The 22,420-nt window shown below is 41.1% G+C and overlaps 1 protein-coding gene across 9 annotated transcripts in view; it reads right to left on the bottom strand.

The window, feature by feature from the left end:
* Positions 1 to 22,420, bottom strand: part of atp2b3b (ATPase plasma membrane Ca2+ transporting 3b) — a 46,445-nt gene that overhangs the window by 12,541 nt on the left and 11,484 nt on the right. For 4 of the 9 annotated variants that reach the window (XM_058410343.1, XM_058410338.1, XM_058410335.1 and 1 more), the window contains exons 2-21: positions 18,542 to 19,201; positions 15,190 to 15,387; positions 14,584 to 14,841; positions 14,307 to 14,432; positions 13,790 to 13,915; positions 11,603 to 11,656; positions 11,110 to 11,151; positions 10,365 to 10,529; positions 9,803 to 10,017; positions 9,347 to 9,589; positions 8,511 to 8,752; positions 8,034 to 8,268; positions 6,486 to 6,665; positions 5,705 to 5,792; positions 5,439 to 5,545; positions 4,345 to 4,536; positions 3,748 to 3,961; positions 3,372 to 3,583; positions 3,128 to 3,235; positions 2,206 to 2,388 (exon numbers count right to left, since the gene is read on the bottom strand). In XM_058410343.1, coding sequence (XP_058266326.1) covers positions 2,206 to 2,388; positions 3,128 to 3,235; positions 3,372 to 3,583; positions 3,748 to 3,961; positions 4,345 to 4,536; positions 5,439 to 5,545; positions 5,705 to 5,792; positions 6,486 to 6,665; positions 8,034 to 8,268; positions 8,511 to 8,752; positions 9,347 to 9,589; positions 9,803 to 10,017; positions 10,365 to 10,529; positions 11,110 to 11,151; positions 11,603 to 11,656; positions 13,790 to 13,915; positions 14,307 to 14,432; positions 14,584 to 14,841; positions 15,190 to 15,387; positions 18,542 to 18,767 — 3,414 coding nt within the window. In that variant the 5' untranslated portion in view covers positions 18,768 to 19,201. The remainder of the gene's footprint in view (positions 1 to 2,205; positions 2,389 to 3,127; positions 3,236 to 3,371; positions 3,584 to 3,747; positions 3,962 to 4,344; positions 4,537 to 5,438; positions 5,546 to 5,704; positions 5,793 to 6,485; positions 6,666 to 8,033; positions 8,269 to 8,510; positions 8,753 to 9,346; positions 9,590 to 9,802; positions 10,018 to 10,364; positions 10,530 to 11,109; positions 11,152 to 11,602; positions 11,657 to 13,789; positions 13,916 to 14,306; positions 14,433 to 14,583; positions 14,842 to 15,189; positions 15,388 to 18,541; positions 19,202 to 22,420) is intronic. The other 5 variants (XM_058410336.1, XM_058410340.1, XM_058410341.1 and 2 more) reach the window with 2 other exon arrangements.

Here is a 22,420-nt window from a genome sequence, read left to right as displayed (position 1 = left end):
AACATTTAGGATTAAGTTGCATGATAAATGTATAAGTGCTGCATATTTAAAGAAGTTTTGGGACACCCCTCCAGATCGTTGAGTTCAGGTGTTGTTTTTCAGGGGTTGGACTCGGCCCCTTAGTTCCAGTGAAAGGAACTCTTAATGCTTCAGCTTCATACCAAGACATTTTGGACAATTTCATGCTCTTTGTGGGAACAGTTTGGTGATGACCCCTTCCTGTTCCAACATGGCAGAGACTGCCAGCCAGACCTTCTCGTCCAACATCAGTGCCTGACCTCACAAATGCGTGTCTAGAGGAATGGTCAAAAATTCCCATAAACACACTCTTAAACCTTGTGGAAAACATTCCCAGAAGAGTTGAAGCTGTTTTGGCCTGGCTCTCAGTCTCCACTCTAATTCATCCCAAAGGTGTTCTATGGGGTTGAGGTCAGGACTCTGTGCAGGCCAGTCAAGTTCCTCCACACCAAACTCATTCATCCATGTCTTTATGGAGGTTGCTTTGGTCACTGGTGTGCAGTCATGTTGGAACAGGAAGGGGTCATCCCCAAACTGTTCCCACAAAGAGCAGTGCAGCAGTTTTGTTTCAGAAAACAAATTATTGCAGATGTTTCAGAAAAGTGCAGTGTGCTGCAGTTTATCACAACATCAATATGAAACTGTCATGTAATATCATTTTTTTAACATATTCCAGAAAGTTTCAGCTAAGAAAAGTTTTTGATAATAAATGTAAATAAAAATAATTGTTTGAACCCTATAACATCACAAGACACAGCAGGTCCAGACTTACAGTGCTCACTCTTGGAACCACTAGTTCCACTGTAGTTAATGAATAATTCATAGTAAGTACAGAATAATATGCTTTATGATGAATAATTGAACAGTCAGGGTCTTGAAGGAGTTAAAGTAATCATACAATTGGACCACACTGTTCTGAGCTACAGTCTACAGATACTCTTCACAGGGCTCTACACATATTGTCTCTCTCAGAGCTGTGGTCTGTGCATCCTTTTTGGATTCCTCTATCTGCAGTCACACCAGCTCACTTTCTATCCTTCACTCAGCCTATTATCCAGGTCCGGTAAACCACACACTGCCTTCATGGACACCAATTTAACAACCATACTCTGCAAAGTCCAAGCTAAGAGCCCACACACATCATCACACATCTCCTCATAGAGTCTTGAGGGGGAGAGACAGAGCACTTCAAAGCTCTTCTAGTGTGCTCAGCTGTCTCTATCCTACCTGTCCTATTACTGCTTTAAGAGACAGAGAGAAGGGAAAAGCACTGCTCCAACAGTGAGAACACATTCAGTATCACACACACACACACACACCTGCATATACAAATATAAATACAAATCGATGGATATTCCAGATGACAATCAAACATTAATTACAGGTGACCTGCCTAACATGAAAGCGGATTTATTGCCCTATATTTAAAAATCCTTGTATAAGAAACACCATTTTGTTTGATAAAAGAAAAGAGTAATAAAACAAAGTGAAATCAGCGAGGTAGATTAACAGTAAGAAAAAAAATCAGATTTGAAATCGGATGTGTGGGAGCCTTTAGGGTGGACACCGTAAGTGTGAAACAGAGAAAGACCCTCATAATCATAATCATACATCATGTTTACAAGAATAATTAATATAATTAAAAAAATAATTTGTTATTGTACCATAATAATTAAATAGTAGTTAATAGTTAAAATGTTAAACACTTAAGTTATATACAGATAAAAAGCCCCTATTGTCAAGATTAAGAAGAACAGTACAAGGATGTTCCACAGACTCCAACTGGATGGACCCTGTAGGCAAAGGTAAAACTAAGCAATAAAGAACTCTAAAGGACTCCAGTTATATAATAGAGTAACACAGATCTGAACCGGGGAGAGGTTTTATAGATCACTGTCACAAAAATCTATACTCATTTTAGTAAAGGGTCCCAAAGTCAACAGAAATAAAGACAAACAGAGGTAAGGATGAGCTGATGTTTTGCTGACTCTTAGAAAGCATCTAGAAAGAAAGGAGAGGTAGACAGAGCAAAATAATAATAATAATAATAATAAAAAAAAACCATTCTTTGACAATGATGATATTCCGCTTTCTGTGAATACCAAAAGCATCTAGAACTACTAGCACTACTTCTACCAGTGAAAGGTAGGGGTCAGGGGAGAGAGGCTACAGGCACACACACAGCACCTGAGTCTGGATGCGGTTGAGGCCTCTGAACCAGAGGATCTGGCCTCTGCGCAGCTCTCTTTCAGCATGGTCAATCTCCTCCTCATCCTCAGCCAGCTCATCCTCAGTCATCTCATCTGTGCCTGGCCCTGTGCCTGCCTCTTTCAGACACTTCAGATGACTGGTGGGCACTGTGGCAATAACCTGGAGCACAGAAAAAGATGCTGACCAACATTAAAAATGGATGGAGAAATATGACTCTATCTTAAATAAAAATAGAGATGCACTACTAAGCTAAATGATTATAAAAAGCATCATATATTATAATATTATAATAACACTTATTTAATATTTTATCTGGTCAGCAATATTCATTTAAAAGTTAGGCCAAGCAATCATATTCGGAAAATCTTTGTATGAAGTTGAAATATATGGAGATACATTATTTTAAATTGTTCTCCATGTATAAAATATACAATCACCACCAGAGTGGTGTATGATAAAGTATGATAAAGTACAGGTCTTCGTAATAAAGTGACTGTGTGTATGTGAGTGTGTATATATATATATATATGCTCTCTCTCTATTGAAATATATACTTTTGGCCCCCATCAAAAGTATTGGAACAGCAAGACCAATTTTTCTGCATACATTTTCTGTGATTCATATTGAACAGGCTGGAACATTAAATGTGTCTGTCTTAGTGTTGACTGATCCTGTAATCTTAAACTATGCCTTGTGTCAGATACTGCTCTCAGTAAAAAACAAATAAAAAAAACAACTTTTCTTTTCCACGTAGGAAGAAAATCTGCTGTGTTTTGCTGTCAGGAAAAATGTATGTACTCACTCTGTTTATAGAACTTGTTTTTGAGGGCATGATACATAATAAATACTTCATACTTGATTCAGTTGATTAACATTTCTCTCTCCTTCATGTCCTCACCTGACCCCACAGAAGCTCTCCCACTCCGACAAAGAGGCACCACAGCCACTGCTCCACATTGAGAGGGGCACAGCTAAAGGGCTTTCCCCCAAACTGGACGATAATGATCTGCACAGTGAACACACACAAATCACAGGTCACTATGCTTGAAAGCCTTCTTCTAACTTCATCTACCTGTAACGCGATCAGAGTCACACTTCATCTTCATTCTAGATTGCTTTTTTAAAGGTACTAAGTGTGAGACCTGCACGCCGAAGGTGCCCAGCACGATGCTGCAGAAAATAGGGTTGCCAAAGATGCCATCGAACACATTCCTCTCTCCATGAATCTTGCGAGCATTGATCTCATTGAAGAGCTGCATGAGGACGAAGGTGTTGAATATGATCGTGTAGTGCTCGGAGGGAGGCGAGTGCAGCGGAGCATTGCGGCCACTGTCGATGTTAAAGATCTTCTCTCCTGCACACAGTAGGAGAGGTATATTTTCATAAATGTTGTTTCAATTCCTAATAACTGAGTTAATACGATAAAGATAACGGTCTTTTAAAATTAAATCATTCCGCAGCCATCGATGGGATTGGTATCTGATGATTCTATACTTGTCTTTAAATTTAGATCTTTACCAACAAACAGCAGAGTAAAGATGATAACAAGCTGATAGACGCCATGTCCCAGGATGTTCTTCATCATGGTGAGGGAGATGAGGGGGTTGTTACGGCCATAGGGTTTTCTCAATAGCAAGGCTTCAGTGGGCGGCTCCGTGGCCAGGGCGAGCGATGCAAATGTGTCCATAATCAAGTTCACCCATAGCATCTGCACTGCTTTCAGAGGAGAGTCCTGCATACACATGCACAATAATGTTCAGAAATAAACACAATTTTCTGCCTTGGATTTTCAGTATTATCATTATGTGTGAGAATGTTTAGTGCTCAGTACTAACAACCTCCAGTAGGGGGAACAGCACACAGAATAATTGGAGCATGCTTTTCCCACAATCCCCTGCCTGCCAGTGAGGTGCAATGCAGTAGGTTCTACTAACCTGCTACAGAGCTAAACAGTGATCTAGCGCAAGGTCTCCACACTACAGAAACACACCCTTACCACAGCAATGCAGTCAACGGCTTCTAAATGATAGTTTAAAAAGAATCATGTGTATATCTGCGTGTAAGCGTGTACACAGGATATAAAGTGTGTGTGTGTGCAGTGTGTTGGTGTAGTACCTGGGTAATACAGGCTCCAGTGAAGGCCACAATGACGGCCACCACATTGACAGTAAGCTGAAACTGCAGGAATTTTGAGATGCTGTCATAGACATTCCGCCCCCACATGACTGCCTTCACAATGCTACTGAAATTATCATCAGTCAGGATGATATCTGAGGCCTCTTTAGCTACATCAGTTCCAGCTATGCCCTGAGAAAGAGAGTGAAAGAGAAAGTCAGACAGAGACAATGTGAGGGAGAGAGAGAGATACAGGACACAGAAAGAGACAGGGGTGTAATACTCGTGCTATAAAGCAAATCGGAACATTCTGTGCAACAAATAAACACTATTTTTGTTCTGTTCATTATTAGGAACGCATCTATAACATTTTCCCTCATACAATGAGCATGAGTATGAGCAGATTATTACTGCTACCTAATTAATGAGTAAAGTAGTAAGTAATAAGCAGTTGAGATCACGTTGAGAACATTATCTTATCAGTGCAAGTCACCAGACCCTGTACTATCACCCGTTACCTGTAGGCATCACAGCTACTGCTTGCCCTGGTAATAATGTATATTATATTTATAGTCACATAAATGATAATAAAAATATTGGGAAGCAGTGCTCTCAACTCTCAGTAAAAAAGGAATCTCCATTCGATGCTCATTGATACTGCTCTCTACACTCAGGTCAGCTGCCCTCACACTCATTAGCAGGTTATTATATTATATAAATATTTAGAGTGCAACTTGCCCCAAAAACAACTGTTGTGGATGCATACAGGTTGGTTGTCATATAGGGTCATGACAATATTCAGTACTTATTCCCAAACATAGTCTATGTGTCTGTATGTAGGAAAAAATCAACCAAAACAACTGAAAAAAAATCAGGAAAAAAGGCAGAGAAGTCATTTTGTTGTAGAAGAGCCTGCTGGGAGATCATTAAGAAAGTACAGTAGTAGACATGGATTTTCTCTGGTATAATTAGTCACAAAACACAGAGGACTCTCTGTAAAAAGAGCAGTGCAGGATAAAGATATTAAAGGATGGCTAGACACAAGGAAGTGTGGAAGGATAGACAGATGAAAACTGTAAAACAGTGGCGCTCACCATGGCAAAGCCGACGTCAGCTTTCTTAAGAGCCGGTCCATCATTGGTCCCATCACCAGTTACAGCCACAACCTGCCTCTGCTCCATCACAGTGCTGTCAATGATGCCTGCAGATGATCAGCGAAGCTTAACCACTGAATGTGAATAAACACTATATACCTAACTCAGTGTAGCTTGATGGAACTGACACATATTTTAGCAAGGTGTGATTAAATTAGCATATCCGGCTGTGCACGATCAGAGAGTGAATGAAGCAGCCTTCTAACCTTTCACCAGAGTGTGTTTGTCAGTGGGTGAGGAGCGGGCCAGGACTCTCAGCTTGGGCCAGATCTTATCAATCCTCTCCTGCTCGATCTGAAACGGGCAAAACCACCAGACGTCATAAAGTGTCATAGGAAGGGGTATGATAGACAATCTGAGAAATTCACCATATAGTAACTGAATAACCCAATAGCACCTTTCTTTGTATATCATAGTATCTGGGTATTTTTTTTTTTTACAAAATATTGTTTTCTAATTTTAGGCTCACATGAGTTTTCTTTCTTTCTTTTAAAAAGAAAACTTTTAGTGATAAAACTTACAGTATAACTATTTAAAAAATCCTTTAAATGATATGCCATTAGTATATTATTAGTAGTAGTAGTAGTAGTAGTTGTACATGCATAGTCAACACCAGAGAAAGCCATAGTTTTTTAATTCATTATTTTGCAGACATAAACTCCTAGAACAAATCCCACAGACCTCCTTACTATGAATTTATTTCCTAAGCATAATCAAACACATTATTTAAATGCATACAATAATAGTCTTGCTATTTACTTTAACTGCAGAACCTTTTTATTTTCTTTTTATTATTGTCTGCATTTTTGTTTTCAAGTCAAAAAAGCTAACAGCCATTCAATAATAAATAAATAAAATAACCAATGTCATATTAAAAAAAAAACCCTAAAAATGAACATTAGAGACCCCCTGTCCGTCCTCCAGGGCCCATGGGGGTTCCCCAGTCTTCATTCTGATCTATAGCTTTAATGTATAAAAATGATTCACCTCTCCTTTCTCATTCCTGATTCGTCGATTGAAGTCCTTGCCCTCCAGACACAAGAAGTCATCGCCCGGCTGGATGATGCCACATTTGGCGGCGATGGCCCGTGCTGTGTTGATATTGTCGCCGGTGACCATGCGCACAGTGATACCCGCTCTCTGGCATTTCCGGATGGCCTCAGGGACCTTCAGTGGGAGAAAAAACAGATGAACACAGATGCCACTGTTCCTAAGATTTACATGATAGTCTGATTACATACAAGTCAAAATTGTGACACTGTAAAAAGTACTACACCTAAATTACTATTCAGATAAGACCGGACTTCTGGACATACACTATAAGCCAAAAGTTTTGGGACACCCCTTCAAATCATTGAATTCAGGTGTTGCTTTTCAGGGGTTGGGCTCGGCCCCTTAGTTCCAGTGAAAGGAACTCTTAATGCTTCAGCTTCATACCAAGACATTTTGGACAATTTCATGCTCTTTGTGGGAACAGTTTGGGGATGACCCCTTCCTGTTCCAACATGACTGCACTCCAGTGACCAAAGCAAGGTCCATAAAGACATGGATGAGTGAGTTTGGTGTGGAGGAACTTGACTGGCCTGCACAGAGTCCTGACCTCAACCCCATAGAACACCTTTGGGATGAATTAGAGTGGAGACTGTGAGCCAGACCTTCTCGTCCAACATCAGTGCCTGACCTCACAAATGCGCTTCTAGAGGAATGGTCAAAAATTCCCATAAACACACTCCTAAACCTTGTGGAAAGCCTTCCCAGAAGAGTTGAAACTGTTATAGCTGCAAAGGGCGGGACAACTCCATATTACATTCATGTGCATGTAAAGGCAGACGTCCCAAAACTTTTGGCCATATAGTGTATGTCTGTTTATTAAAGTTGCTGGACACTAATTATGATTGATTCAGATGGGATAAATTCTGTATAAATAACAGACATGAGAGTGTCTTCACAATATATACATGGTTGTCATTAAACACAACATACACCTTATTACATTTAATGGAAACACATTGTTTTGATTGTTATTATAACTGCTTGCTTTAGGGGGCTTGTGGCCATGCAAGTTGCTTTTGATAGGAAAAGGTTTGTAGTTTAATCCTGTGCTACCGAAAACCCTTGCAAGTATTGGTCTTCTGACTATTTTTTTTATTGGTCTGTGTTTTAAATTTGGCCAATACATGACTTTGTTTCATTTTGTTTTCTTCTGGAAACAGTAGAACTGACCACTTCCTGGAATGTCTTTATATTACAGAAAAACCTTTTATCCTACAGGGTATAATGGAATCATTACCAACCTGGCAACTCAGACAAGATATATAGTGCCTGGGGCAATGTCTACTGCTCATTTTAAGAAGGTTAAACATAGCCTAATCTTTCCAGACACTTACACAAGCAGTCAGTAAAAAAAATTCTGACACAACAGATTTGGACAGGACTAAAATCCCAGAGATACTCCAGTAATAACTATATTACCCCATGTAAAGCTAAACCAGTTTGAAGAGGGATTAAAATTACTAATTCCAAAACTTTGCATACCTCAGGCCTCACAGGATCCTCAATCCCAACAACAGCAATGCATGTGAGGTCAGTAACAATATCAGCCTCATTGTCCCACTCTGGTTCCGGCTCGCCGGGGAGATCACGGTAGGCAATGCAGATGGTGCGCAGGCCCTCACATGCCATTGGCTCGATCACTTTCTTCACCATCTCATCCCGGTCCCTTGGCCTGAAGGTCCGCACTTCACCTCCTGCTCCAATAATGGATGAACACCTGATGAAATAAAACAAAAAAGAGTCAAGTAAGCATATTAACAGTAAAAACTCAACTCACCTATACAATATGAAATATACATAATTGAATTAGAGTAAATAATGTGGTGTAGAACTATTCTAATCTGACACCAGTCACAGAATACATTCCATGCTAGACATAAGGTACAACATTATATAACTGATATAAAATTGATCATTTGATTTATTAAGAAAGCAATGTGAGAATCCAGAAGAACTCACTTTTTCAGGAGGATTTCAGAGGCTCCTTTGCTATAGAGACGGAAATTGCCATCTGGAAGCTGCACCACGGTGCTCATGGACTTACGGACAGAATTGAAGGTATAGACCTTGTAGAGCTTCTCCTCTGGGATCTGTTCACGGATCGGTGCATAGTCTCGCTTCAGGTCCAGCACAAAGCCCAGCAAACCACACTCGGTCTTATTCCCCACCTGCTTCGGCAGGCCACCTTCCACATCAGGTGGCTGGAGGAAAGAAGGAGAGAAGAAAAGAAGTGTAGGTGCAGACGGAGGTGTTTTTAATCTTGTTTTACTGTGTTCTATCCTTATTTTGATATGGGTACTGTCCTGAATTTGCATACTGATTGCAGCTTCCTGCTGGTTATTTGTTCTGCTGGTTATGATTCAACACTTTATGTACTTTTTAACTCGTATGTACTCTTGCAAACTTTATTGCAATGTCACTTTTCAGTATACCTAACAGACATAAAATAATAAAGGAAATAAGGCTGTTCCTATTGTTGTTGTTTTTAATATAAAGCTAAACCATTTGCAAAATAAAAATTTTAATATTATAGTCATTTTTACCATCTAGTTTGTAGAAATACACTTAATATCCTTCATTATTTTTAAAATGATCATCAGCACCAGCTGGGTTGGCCCGGACTACTCAAAAGTCACATTAGTCATGTGGCTGATGACAGAAGTGCCAACAATATGAGCTACAGCAGCAAATGTCAGACTGTGTGATTCAATGCTTGTAACCAAGTTTAAAGAATCTTTAGATGTTTTATAACGATACAATTCCATATGGAGAGACATCCTCTGCTGCGCTCTTACCATGATCTTGGAGGTATAGGCGCTATTGATAGAAATGGCATTGACGATCATCTCCAGGGTGTTGGAGCTGAGTTGATTGGGTTCGGGGATCTCGCGGAAGTGCTGGTCGTTCACATAGGCCTGCACCACGGTCATGCGGTTGGTAGTCAGAGTGCCAGTCTTGTCTGAGCAGATGGCAGTGGCATTGCCCATTGTCTCACATGCATCCAAATGGCGCACTAGGTTATTGTCCTTCATCATTTTCTGGAGGACATAAGAGAGTTTTGGGGTTGTTTGGGTTGTGTAGTGAATTGTAAATCTTAACACTAGAGCTCCATAAGAATATTGCATTAAAAAAAACAGTGCAAAGAGCAAAACCATACAGTACAGTATCTCTACACACATGAATCGACTATGAGCAGACTGTAATAAGCTATAATTCAACAATCACATAAAAGGTGTTCTGGTTTACCTTACCTTCACTGAGTAAGCTAGAGAGATGGTGACAGCAAGGGGGAGACCCTCAGGCACAGCCACCACCAACACAGTAACTCCAATGATGAAGAACTTGACAAAATACTGCACATAGATGGGTGTGCACTCGGGGAGCCAGCTCCGCCCTTCTACCACGAATGTCTCAATCACGAAGTAGAGCACCAAAATAATCACTGTGATAGCTGACATTACCAGACCTAGAGGGAAAACAAGTGAATGAGTTACAAGAAAAAAAAAAACAATGGCATAATGACCCACTATCACTGTGATTGACAGGCATGTAGAGATGATTCCGTGTGTCGATTGTATTGGATGTTAGTGGTGGCCATTTAGGGTAGCAGGCATTACAGAATTCAAAGATGTCAGCGGAAGATATTTCATTGACAACTGCAAAAAGCTATCAGTATATGAAAAATGTCATCAACTAATGCATAAAATGTGACCTCAAACTTACCATCATTAAGTAGGAGCTTTTAGTAAATTAGATGTGGAATCATCAAACAAGTTCAGCTTGTCCTTTATTCTGTCCGGAGTGGCCACTCACCTGCTTTACCGATCTGCACAGCCAGTTTGGTAAGTTTGCCCTGTAGAACGGATTTCTCCTTCTTTGGCACATTGGCTTTCTTCTTCTCCCGTTCCTCTACCTCTCCACCTTCCGCGCTCTTCAGCGGCTGCATTTCCATGGCAACTGCTCCATCCTGCTTCTTGGCTGATGGTGGGACAGAATTTGAGTGCTGTTACTTACTGACAACAAATCTGTCCTGGCACAGCTAGGAACTACTGCGAGCAATATGTACCACAAACACCAACCATTCAGATTACTACATACATAACAAAACACATCGCAGTGTGGACCTCTACTACGGGCTTGGACTACGTATCGACATATGGCAAGAAAAAGCAAGATGAATGCAGACACAATCACTGATGGCACAGTGGAAACACAGAGCACTCTACCCTTGCAGGACAAGTGTATTATCCCTTTTGACTCCCATAGAAATAACACATTTTTTCAATAAAGTGTCTTCAGAATTTCAATCCACACATAAAACAGGGTAGCAATGCTGGAATACACAGTAAAACACCAAACAGATAGGCTGGGGAAGTCCCTCCTGTCATGTTACTAATGCAATTACATAACTCATACATGACATTACCACATCTGATGAACAGTAATGATTCCCATTTCACAACACATTAGGTGACCTACTGGGTAAAACTTTCCAGCGCAATAAAATAATTAACCCCTCTGTGCATCTCATTCATCTACTCTACTGTCTCTCTGGTACCTTTATTTTGATTGGTCTCCACTGTGGCCTCTGGCTGCTTCCCTGTGAGAGAGAGAGAGAGAGAGAGAGAGAGGTAGAAAAAAGGAAGGTTGGAAGGAGGTGGACAGAAAATAGAAGACAGAAAGCAGCAAAGGAGGAAAAGAAAGAGAAAAGAGTAACAGGGGAATAAAAAGTGACAGACAGAGACAGAATGAGAGACAGAGCACACAATGTTTTTGAGTGGAAGAAAACAAGAAGGCACAGAACTATGGAAACAGATGAACAAGCGCACACATATACATGCACCACATGCATATACACGTACATAAAAATAAACACTAGATTTATACACGGCTACCTCATTTAGGTTCACTGATTTATCGTGACTATTTTTTTATGCTGTATTTTATTGGAGTGGGCCAAGTTTCACTTTAGCACATATGTACAGTTGTACTGTACATGCACCTGATGCCGGTATATTTCTCAGAAAGTTTCTGTCTTTAGCAGTACATACCATTGGTGACGTTGCTCTGTTTGGCTTCAGTAGTGAGTGAGTAACTACTGTCTTCTGATTGGGGTGCGTGAGGGGGTAGGTGTTGGGTCATGTGGGTGTGGAGGAGGGATTGTGGGAGGTTTTGGGATCGGGTGGAGGTAAGAAACAAAAAAAAAACATGTATTTATAACAGTGTAAGACACGTGATGATATGCCAGGGAGTGGGAAAATAAAAAGTCTTTGGATGTGGTTGGATAACGTTGTTAGAGAGCATTTTTTTTAGATCTATGCAAATTGAGAGGAAATTACTGCAAGTCAGCTGTCAGAATTTCTAGACACAAAAGCCGAAATTCCTATGAGAGATAATCACTGGGATCGCAACTGAAGATTCTCGCTTTCTCTCTTTCTCAGACTACAGACTTGAATAAAGAGAATAAAGATAGACTTTTTAAACAAATATATAATTCAGCACTTTGAATGCAAACATGTATTTGGCTTAGAACTGAAATCAATTCCCACTCCATATTCTTTGTCTAGTTTTGTAAGGAACATGAAATATATATTTAAGAATATTTATTAAATCGTTACAGCAAACTGAGGTAACTGCATTTTTCCAGCAGATGCCATTGACAGCTGAACTGCATTATCAGTGATTTGCAATTACTGATGTTCTGCCACATCTGTACCGCAGTATAAATCCTTACAAAAAACAACTATTTAGTATTAAAATGTAATCGTATTGGGTGCCAAGAGCGCAGTGTGATCTCCAAAAGGTAAAAGGAAACCAGAAATATTAACAACCGGTTAAATAATGAGCTGTTGCAATATTTTCTGCTGCCAGCAACTCATAAGAAAGTCAGAAGACTCCTTAAAAATGAGTCTTTATTGCATTATTTATCTCTGGCAAGTTTTGAACGAAAAAGTGTGTTACAAAAAAATCAACACGATTTTTGTTTAGTCTTTCTATCACCTCATTTGTACACCAATCATCCATAACATTAAAACAATAATCAGTGTGAATAACATAATCTCATTACAGCGGCAAGGAGTGTGATATATTAGGCAGCAAGTGAACACTTTGTCCTTAAAGTTGATGTGATGGCAGAAAAAATGGGCAAGTGTAAGGATCTGAGCGACTTTGATAAGGGCCAAATTGTGATGGCTAGACGACTGGATCAGAGCGTCTCCGCAATGTTCTCATTATGCAGTGGTCAGAGACAGGGCTCAAAGCTCAAGGCCCAAGCCTCAGTGATGTTTGTATAGAGCTAAGGTTAGCTTGTCTGATCCAATTCCAAAGAAAAGAACAAATTTGTAAAAAGGTTAATTCTGGCTATGATAAAAAGCTGTCAGATGGTCAAGTATGATGAGTGTGATGTTCTGGACAATGCTCTACTGGGAAACCTTGAGACCTGGTATCCATGTGGATGTTACTTTGACACGTACCACCTACCTAAACATTGCTGCAGGCCATGTACCCCCTGTCATGCCAATGGCATTCCCTAATGGCAGTGACCTCTTTCAGCAGGATAATGCTCGCTGCCACACTTCAAAAACTGTTGGTTTGAGGAACATGACAAGAGTCAAGAAACTTGGCCTACAAACTCCCATCGAGTGTCTGTGGGATGAGCTAGACAAACATGTTTGATCCATGGAGGTCCCATCTCACAACTTACAGGACTTAAAGGATCTGCTGCTACCGCCGCTGTGCCAGATCCCACAGTACACCTTCAGAAGCCTTCAGAGTTCATGGCTTGATGGGTCAGGGCTGTTTTGGTGGCTCCAGGTGACACAATGTCAGGCAGGTGGTTTTAATGCCATGGATGACTGGTTTATTTTCATTTACTGTATATTAAGCTTTCATGCTTTTTCATGAATGGCAATGAGCTGCACCTCTTTTGGAGCTTTAATACTGAAACTAATAAACTGTGTTTCTGTTTACTTTTTCTTCTTAGTGACTAAGAAGTGACTAACTGATTTTATTAACATTATTTATTTTCGACTCCTCCACGATGCTGGGGTCATATTTAAGTTTTCTTACTCCTTCACTTCAGTTCAGTCCCGCCTCCTCTCCATTTCCTCTCTACACATGTGAGTCTCAGGTAGAGCGAAACGTCCAAACAGAACTTCCATACAGACACTTTGTTTTATTTTTCCCTGGTGTTCATTGTATGTGTGTGAACGTGTGAGCATCTTTCACTTCACACCTACCTTTCTTCTCTTTCTTCTCCTCTTCTCCCTCTCCAGCCCCTAGCAGAGTGAAAATGATTCCAGACTGAGAGTTTACTCCAACTGCTGTCACTAGCATCCTCCCTGATCCCTCCATCACGTGGGTGCCTGAGAGAAGAAAAGATGGAGTAATAAAGAAGAGATTTGCCTAGTTAAATAAAATCTGGTCTTGCATCAGTCTGCCCTACATGGCTAATGATTATCTAACCAACGACTTCATACATCTTCTTTAGGAAAATATCATTACGCTATTATTGAATAATGTCCTCAGCATGCCAGGAAAGCCTAATAAAGTGAATGGAGTTAGCAGTGGCAGGCCCTAAGAATAGCAACAGGCAGGAGAGGGAGGCCACACAACAGAGATCACGGCAGGAACCAGAGACGCACTGATTTGATTAGAAACATCTGGATTCCTCTGCAGCATCTCACTCACACTGACACATGCTGTCAACAAGGTAAACAAAAACAAACACACACACACACACACACACACACTGACCAGAGAGAAGCATAGGGTCCTTGTCCACTGACTTGCGTACATGATCTGACTCTCCAGTTAGGGAACTCTCATCAATCTTCAGATCATTGCCCTGAATCAGAATGCCGTCAGCAGGCAGCAGATCACCTGAATGCACATAACAGGATGAATATTATCACGCAATAACAGACACACACTATTCTCACAACTTCCTGGTGTATATTAGCTATATTGGTTCAGAAACCCATTAAGCTTACTCTTTCTATGAGTAGAGAGTCAACGGAGAGTAGGGACTGACCATATTTGACCTGGGCCACGTCGCCCACCACCATGTCAGCCACAGGGATCTGGATGACATTCCCGTTGCGCACCACAGCGAAGCGCTGCTCCTGCTCGATGCGGCTCTGCAGCCCGCGGAACTGCTTCTCCTTGCTCCAGTCGTTGAAGGCTGTCACCAGCACCACGCAGATGACTGAGAGTAAGATGGCGGCACCCTCGATCCAGCCTGCCTCTGCTTCACCCTCATCCTCCGCACCAGCTGACACATTCCCGCAGGCTGCAAGACAAGAGGTTAAAGGTCAGCTAGAAGAAACATGTATATTTTTCCATTTCAGTAGACTGAATAAGAAAAAATGTTTTTCCACAATGACTAATTTTATTTGAAATCCATTCATTTAAATATAGGATAATGTTATATAAGTAAGTCATTACAACACATTCTCAAAGGTCTTTTTTGAATGTACGAGGTCCAAGATATGCAGACCAGGCTGTCTTGTTTCTCCCTCTCACCTCAGACATTCCCTCCATCCAGTTCTCCATTTTTTTTCTCTCATTTTCCTACCCGCCCTATCCGATCTGTTCAAATTTCTCGATTTTTCCCTTTTTCCATGTGCCCCCTTCTCACCCTCACTCTCCTCCCCCGGGGGCTGGTAGAAGGACAGGCCAAGAGAGATGATGGCTGCTATCTCCAAGATGATGAGGGTGACGTCCTGCAGCGCCTCCCACACCAGCTGCAAAAAGGTCTTGGGCTTCTTTGGGGGAATGAAGTTCTGTCCAAACGACTGCGCTCTTTTCTCCAAGTCCACCGGGTTATTGGACAAACCTGACACGAGCAAAGCACATATTAGAGGTGGCATGGAATGAGTTAAAACTGTTTTCAAATACAGATTCATAAAAACAAGCCTCTTCCTGAAAATGTTGTCAAAAGTAAACTGGTGACCTTTAAAATCAAGGCTTTCATGTCCAATCTTGAGAACTGACTTTAATTAAAAACATGCTAGTGAGTGAGAAGGGACTCAAAGCCAGAAATAAAATGCCCAAATTCCTGGACACTTTTACTGTTACCCTTTAATAACCCTAGTGTAATAGTTCTGCACCGTCTGCACTGGCTCCATTACAGCAGCCGTGCCATAAAAAAGCAATAAACTATAATGTACACAATTACATAGAACAGTATCTTCTAGACAGTGTACTGTACATAGTTATCACACGTGACTGACCTTGTATATGAACATGAATGACCAATTCAAGCAAATGAGTTTGCTGAGTGAAAGATTACAATTGAATGAATCCTTCCGCTGTGGATTGCTCCACATTTGCAGTATAAGAAGCCTTCATAGCATCTAATACATTTCAGATTTAAATTATTCATTGTTTATTTCCCACGCATTGGCAGTGGAAGGCTAAAGACCATTAAGTCACCAAAATGAACAGAGCGACTAACTGCATACCTACCAACAGCAAATATTAAATTACACATGATCACTAAGCCTGTGCTTAATGTGCCCACTCTCAACTGGGTCTTTCAGGCTCTTTCTTTCTTTCTTTCTTTCTTTCTTTCTTTCTTTCTTTCTTTTTTTCATTCATTCATTTTTCATGAATGCGTGCAGTTTCCATGGCAATGAAGGCATCAAGCTAACCTCACACTTACTCTTCAACTTCCTGTCTTTGGTCACCTTTTCGCCTAGCTACAGATGATGTCATTGCATCAGAGAGGAATAAGAATAGATTTCTGATTGGTCTGCTCTGATGGCAGCTCCACTGCAGACTCTGTCTAGAACATGCTGCAAAGCTTCCGAGCTGCAATGGTTATCAGAAGCATGACCCAGCTCAAGAGCCAGTATGATCAGTTCAGTGGAGCAGTACTGCACACCATACACAATTTTTGTGTATATGAATTTTCATAATGACAGTCAGCCAGACATTAAGTGGTTAAGGAAGAAGTACGGCCTGTCAGCAAATGAGTCGATTTTGCTATGTCTGTGTGCTTTCAAACAAACACACGCACACACACACACACACACACACACAGGAGAACTAGTGTGTAACTTGGTGCTCTCGCACATCATACCCACACTGCATGCTGAGCCCTCTCACTCCCACTACAGCATGCATGATAATATCATACACCTAATACAAGTGTGTGTTTGTGTGTGTGTGTGTGTGTGAAGGAGTTAGAAGGCGAAAGAGGAAGAAATGATAACAGGAGAGAAGTCTGTATTACCTGATAGAGGGGTTTAAAACTGCTGAGTTATCATGACTACACCCAATCCTTTTGATAAGTCTTTTCACACACCTTTCCCCCCCTTCTCTCTCTCTCTCTCTCTCTCTCTATCTCTCTCTCTCTCTTTTCACTCACTCAGTCACCCCCTCCATCTCCCCTTGGTATGTCCTTGACAATGCGGCAAGCTGTACTAGCTTTCCTGCTCTCTCTTTCCCTCCCTCCTTTTCTTTCTCCCTTGCTCCAACCCAACCCAACCTGGCCAGCTGGGATAGGTTTCATTCAGTGCTGCTGTTAGGCCGGCAGTATTGGGTATAATGTTACAGGAGCCGACAGAGGTACACACTGTCTGGACTGGCCTCATTCTGCAGTGCTGAAATGTGTTGCCCAGGAAGAGAGATGCACTAATGTACCTCAGCTTTCAGAGACTCATCATCACAATGACGGTGCTACTCACAATCACTTTTCCACCTCCCTCCTGCTCTCCTTTCTTCATCTCTCATCCTGCCATATGCATGCACTGTAATGTGCTTACTTTGGCACTAAATGAGACATTTGCAGGCGGTCAGGAACAGTGGAAATCACTGACGTCCAATTAAACAAGACTTCTGCGAGGTCTGGAGTCTTTATTGTTTTATTATATCAAGTCAAAGGAAGTCAAAAGGAAAAGGTTACAGAGCATTTGATATCTTTTTGAAACAGTAGCATGCAAAATAAGTATCTAAGAGTCCCAGAGAAGATTCTAAACATGTACATCCTAGTTCCATGGACCAACATGGGTGATATGTAGCACTTGGGTTTTCCACTCATTTGCTTTTAGTTACCTGTTTCCACACCAAACCCAAACACATCTGCTACCTTATCCATTGATCAAGCCTGTTCTATTTAGCAGTGAAGGACGAGTTTGGGACAAACAAAAAGACAGTCCAACTGTACCTACAGTGTTATAAAGAGGTGGCCATCAGAAACAAATGGACAAAGCATCAGATACTAGACCTATAAAGAGGAAATGAAATTTTTAAAAAAAAACAAAAAAACCTTTAATTATAGATACACATATCAACAGATACCCATGAAGACAAAATTACAGCACCTCCAACTTTCACAGAGTGAGGCCCTGCAGATCTATGAGTGACTATCCTCAACACCGGCGAACTGCTTACCCAGTAACCTCCTCTCCCTACACCCACCTCGCCACCAACAGCGCCGTAGCCTAGCAACCTGACACAAACGCACGCACCCAGAGTGGGAAGCCGGCCGAGAGAAACAGTGAGAAATGGTGGATGAGTGGCAAGATGGGGATGAGGGGGGCAGTGAGGGGGAGGAGTGGGAGAGAGAGAGAGCGAGAGAGAGAGAGTGAAATGGCTGACTGGCTGGATGGATGGATGGATGGATAGATCAAAAGATCAATGAATGGATGAATGGAAAGATGGCTATAATATGGAAAAGTGACTCAAAGCTGAATGAACTACACTAGTAGGGAACAATTTTACGTCATAGATGCGCAAAACAAAATGATTGACAGAGATGTCAAGACAGGGAGAACCTCAGTTTGTGTAATTGTGCTGGAAAAATATGCAGGTGAGAGATAAAGACAGAAAATAAGGAAAAAGATGGCTAATCAATGAGAGATACAATCACTTAGGGCTCTGCTTTAAAAGAAAATGATTAAAAATAGACAATGAGAAGGAGTGAGTGAGTGGAGTGAGAGAGAGCATGAGGAAAAAGAACAAGAGAGGCAGAATATCAGTCTTACCATCTGTGGTGGAAGACTTGAGTCTGTGGCAGAGGCCCTCAATGTCTCCATAGGTTTCCTGAATCTTCTGCAGAGCTTCTGCTCCTCTCACCTCCATCAGAGTCCGCAGCTCCTCCATAGTTACCCCGAAGTTGTCCGAGTGGTTGGCCTCCATTCCTCCACCCCGCTTTGGATAGAACTCCACCCCACTGTTCGCCATGTCGCCTATGGTAGCTGTCGTTGACATTGCCAACTCTTCAGCTTATGAAGCCACTTGTATCTTCCTGTCCAGATCTATAGAACTCCCTGAGACTCTGTCTCAGAAGCTTGGGATGGAGAGAGGTTAAATTGTGTAGTTTTTATTCTAAATGTGGTTTGCTTTTGGTGTGGCTCAATATTTTGTCCCCTCTCCTCTCCCTCCCAAATTAGTGACTGGCTGCCTAACTCTCCATTGAGAGAGGAAACAGGGACAGTGAGGGGAAAATGCTTTTAAGACGTAAAACTAAAACCTGCCCGCTCCACTCTACCCCCTCCACCAGAGGGTCAACAGAACGAGGGATCACAGCGCTCCCAATCCATTAGGGATGGAGACAAGGAAGGAACAGAGGTGAGTGATGAGAAGACACAGCGTGGATGGGTCAAATTTCAGAAGATGCAGTGTGGTGAAGTAGGGATATTTGTCTACAGAGAAAGAAAAACAGAAAAAAAGAAGGCAAAATACATGAGACTTTCCAAAGCATTAGTATGAGAAACTTCCTCACGAGATTCATTATAATCAAATAGGATGCTCAAAGACGTCTTGCTCCATGCCTTTAAAAGGAACACCAGCTAGTTTTTGGTTAACTGATTTAAAAAAAGCAGCTGTCATTCTGACCCCAGTTCAGTCCAGGGTCTGACTCATTATAATTTAAGCGATATAATGATGTCACCTCACATAACTAGTCAGTGAACCTAATTATGTTAATTAAAGGGTCAATCAGTTTCTTATTGTGTTTGACCTATTCAGAATTCTCCCCTATTTAATCTTTCTTTGTCTATTCTCTATTCTTATCTCTGGTCCCCTCCTGTGAGCTCATCCACCGAGAAATGTGCTCCGCGGTAGGCAGGTTCAAAACAAGACTAAAATATTTGGACATATAGTCATGGACTATGTAAATTCACACAGTCAATTCACACAGTGATGCAGATAATTCATACAGTCTACCTCAAGAGAGTGAGACAACTGCATTGTCCCACGGTTGCTGTGGAAACCTACAGATGCCTCTGATTCCTTCAAAGAGCTTTTGGCCTCGATATACCTCCACACACACACACACACACACACACACAGTAATTTCCTCTCTCTCTCTCTCTCTCTCTCTCTCTCTCTCCCTTATAAACACAAACACTTGCATGTAAGCACATGCACATATCATCACAGCATTTGCTGCTCTCTCACTTGCTGCTGATATTCTATTGCCCACTCATATATGACATATCTCGTCAGTCTCACTTCGTTCAAAGGAGTGTGAGTGCATGTGTGAGCTCTGTCCGTGTAGGCTGGGAGCTGGGAGTGTGCAGGAGTGACAGAGTCATCACTGCATCATGCTGACTCACTAACCCTGTCAACCTCAGCAGCCCTAAAAAACCCCTCTCATCTCCTCTCATCTCCCCTCATCTCCTCTCATCTCTCCTATACTATCCGTCTTTTCTCCTTACTCTCCTCTCCGCTTGCTTCTCCTTTGCCTTTCTTCAAATGCCTTTCATTCTCCTCTCGATTCCTCTGCAGTGTCGCAACTGTGGACAGCGGGAAGGTTAAGAGTGGCGCAGTGCTGACTGTAGATCATCAGCGGTTGTGGAAATCACATGAATATGGATGAGAAGTCACACCTCAAGTCTTGATATTTGTGTGTGTGTGTGTGTGTGTGTGTGTGCCTGTTTGGGCTAATCATCAATTGGTGAATCCAGAGTCTGTGAGAGCAGCTCTATTTCCCATCAGTGGGCTACAGTTAAACAGCACTGCAGCTGTGTTTTGTGTGCAGGAGGCAGATGGCTAAAGATTACGCTGAGTTTTCATATTGATCTGTTTTCCAAAACCTTTCCAGGAGTGTGCTAGAGTCCCATTAGGTCATATATTGCTGATAATGTGCTAATAGCGGGCTGCCCCAGATCTATCCACATTAAACTATTCTCTTGGTGCAAAACACAATATGTTCAAACTAAGAGAGAGAGAGAGAGAGAGAGAGAGAGAGAGAGAGAGAGAGAGAGAGAGAGAGAGAAAGAGAGAGAAAGAAGGAAAGAAAGAAGGAAACAAACAAAACAAGTCCATGTAATTGTAAGGATATGGTAGCTTAGTGGTTAAGGTGTTGGACTACTGTCAATTCGAACCCCAGGACCACCAAGCTGCCACTGTTGGGCCCCTGAGCAAGGCCCTTAACCCTGAATTGCTCAGTTGTGTAAAAAATAAGATCAGCTGTAAGTCGCTCTGGATAAGTGCGCCTGCCAAATGCCAGAAATGTAAATGTAAAATAATCTAAAGCAAACCACAACTATCTGACAGACAGCAAATCCAACAGCAAAAATCTGCAGGAAGTGACACCGGTTTCCCAAAATTCAATATCATAAGCAGTGGTGTTAAAAAAAAGGAAGAGAAGTGCTGGGGAATGAGTCAGTGTGCTGCTCACTTCATTCTAATTACAGAGCCTGAACGTTCACAGAGCTCTAATGCACATACCAACCACTGAAGGAAACGGTTCAGATGGAATAAAGCTTTCTGCATTGTTATGTTCGATGGGAATTCTACTAGTTATTCGTGGACTTGTCATCGCCATTAATGTACAACTTTCTTGTATAGAATACATAATAGGGCTGCACCAACTAATCCTCAAATTGAGCAAATCTGATAAAAAAAAATAGTTGGCAATGAATTTCATTATTAATTAGGGCTGTAGCACAGACAATTTATAAGAATTACAAGAAACACAATGTCCCTGGTTGAATTGTGCTGTTTATTCGTTGTGTATACCTTTCCTGGATTTTCAGCTGTATAACATATTTCATCATCCTTCCTGTCCTGTCAGAAAACGTTATCTTGTGCTACTTTGGTGCGCTGCATGACATCAAGACCTGGTCTCAATATGAATATTTACAATAGACACCTAATTGTTTTCTCAGTTCAAAAGGCAACGTATGTGATATAAGGGATAAAATAGTAACTTAACTTTAAACTTTATCATTTTTCTTTTCTTTATGTACTTCTGTAAAGCTGCTTTGAGACAATGTCCATTGTTAAAAGCACTATATAAATAAATAAATAAATAAAATTAAATTAATTAAATTGTAAGCATGTGCATTCTGCAGTCTTGGGCAAAAGCATTGCAAGAAGACTTGATTCACTGAATCCAGACACTGAAATAAAAGTTAGGAAACTTAGGAATCAATTCAACTCACTGTATAATTTGGCATGTACACACACACACACACACACACACACACACACACACACACACACGCACACACACACACACACACATGTGCGCACAGCACACACACACACACACAGCAAGCAAAAATGAATTTAGTATCTAAGTGTTTTAGCTAAGCTGAATATTTTGCCTTTGATTTTGATTTTGTTAGAATTGAAGGAATCAGGGTAAGACATACTGTTTACAGAACTGACAGTGTACAGAAGACACTGTGTGTTAGTTTAGCGGGACTTTCATGTGGTCAGCATAGGTATTTAATAATACTCTCAAGCTGGGACAGATTATCTGATAATTGTCTATATTGCAGTTGTTGACCTTTAAATGAATTGAGAGTTGAGTAGTATAATTAAGGGCACTTAAATTTGATTGAATGGTAAAGAGACATATTGTTAAGTAAATATTGGTGGAATTTAATATATTTAAAATAAACTGATGA

The sequence above is a fragment of the Hemibagrus wyckioides genome, linkage group LG15 (genome assembly GCF_019097595.1).
Source record: "Hemibagrus wyckioides isolate EC202008001 linkage group LG15, SWU_Hwy_1.0, whole genome shotgun sequence".
NCBI classification, from domain to species: domain Eukaryota; kingdom Metazoa; phylum Chordata; class Actinopteri; order Siluriformes; family Bagridae; genus Hemibagrus; species Hemibagrus wyckioides.
This window is presented reverse-complemented; position numbering and strand designations above follow the sequence as displayed.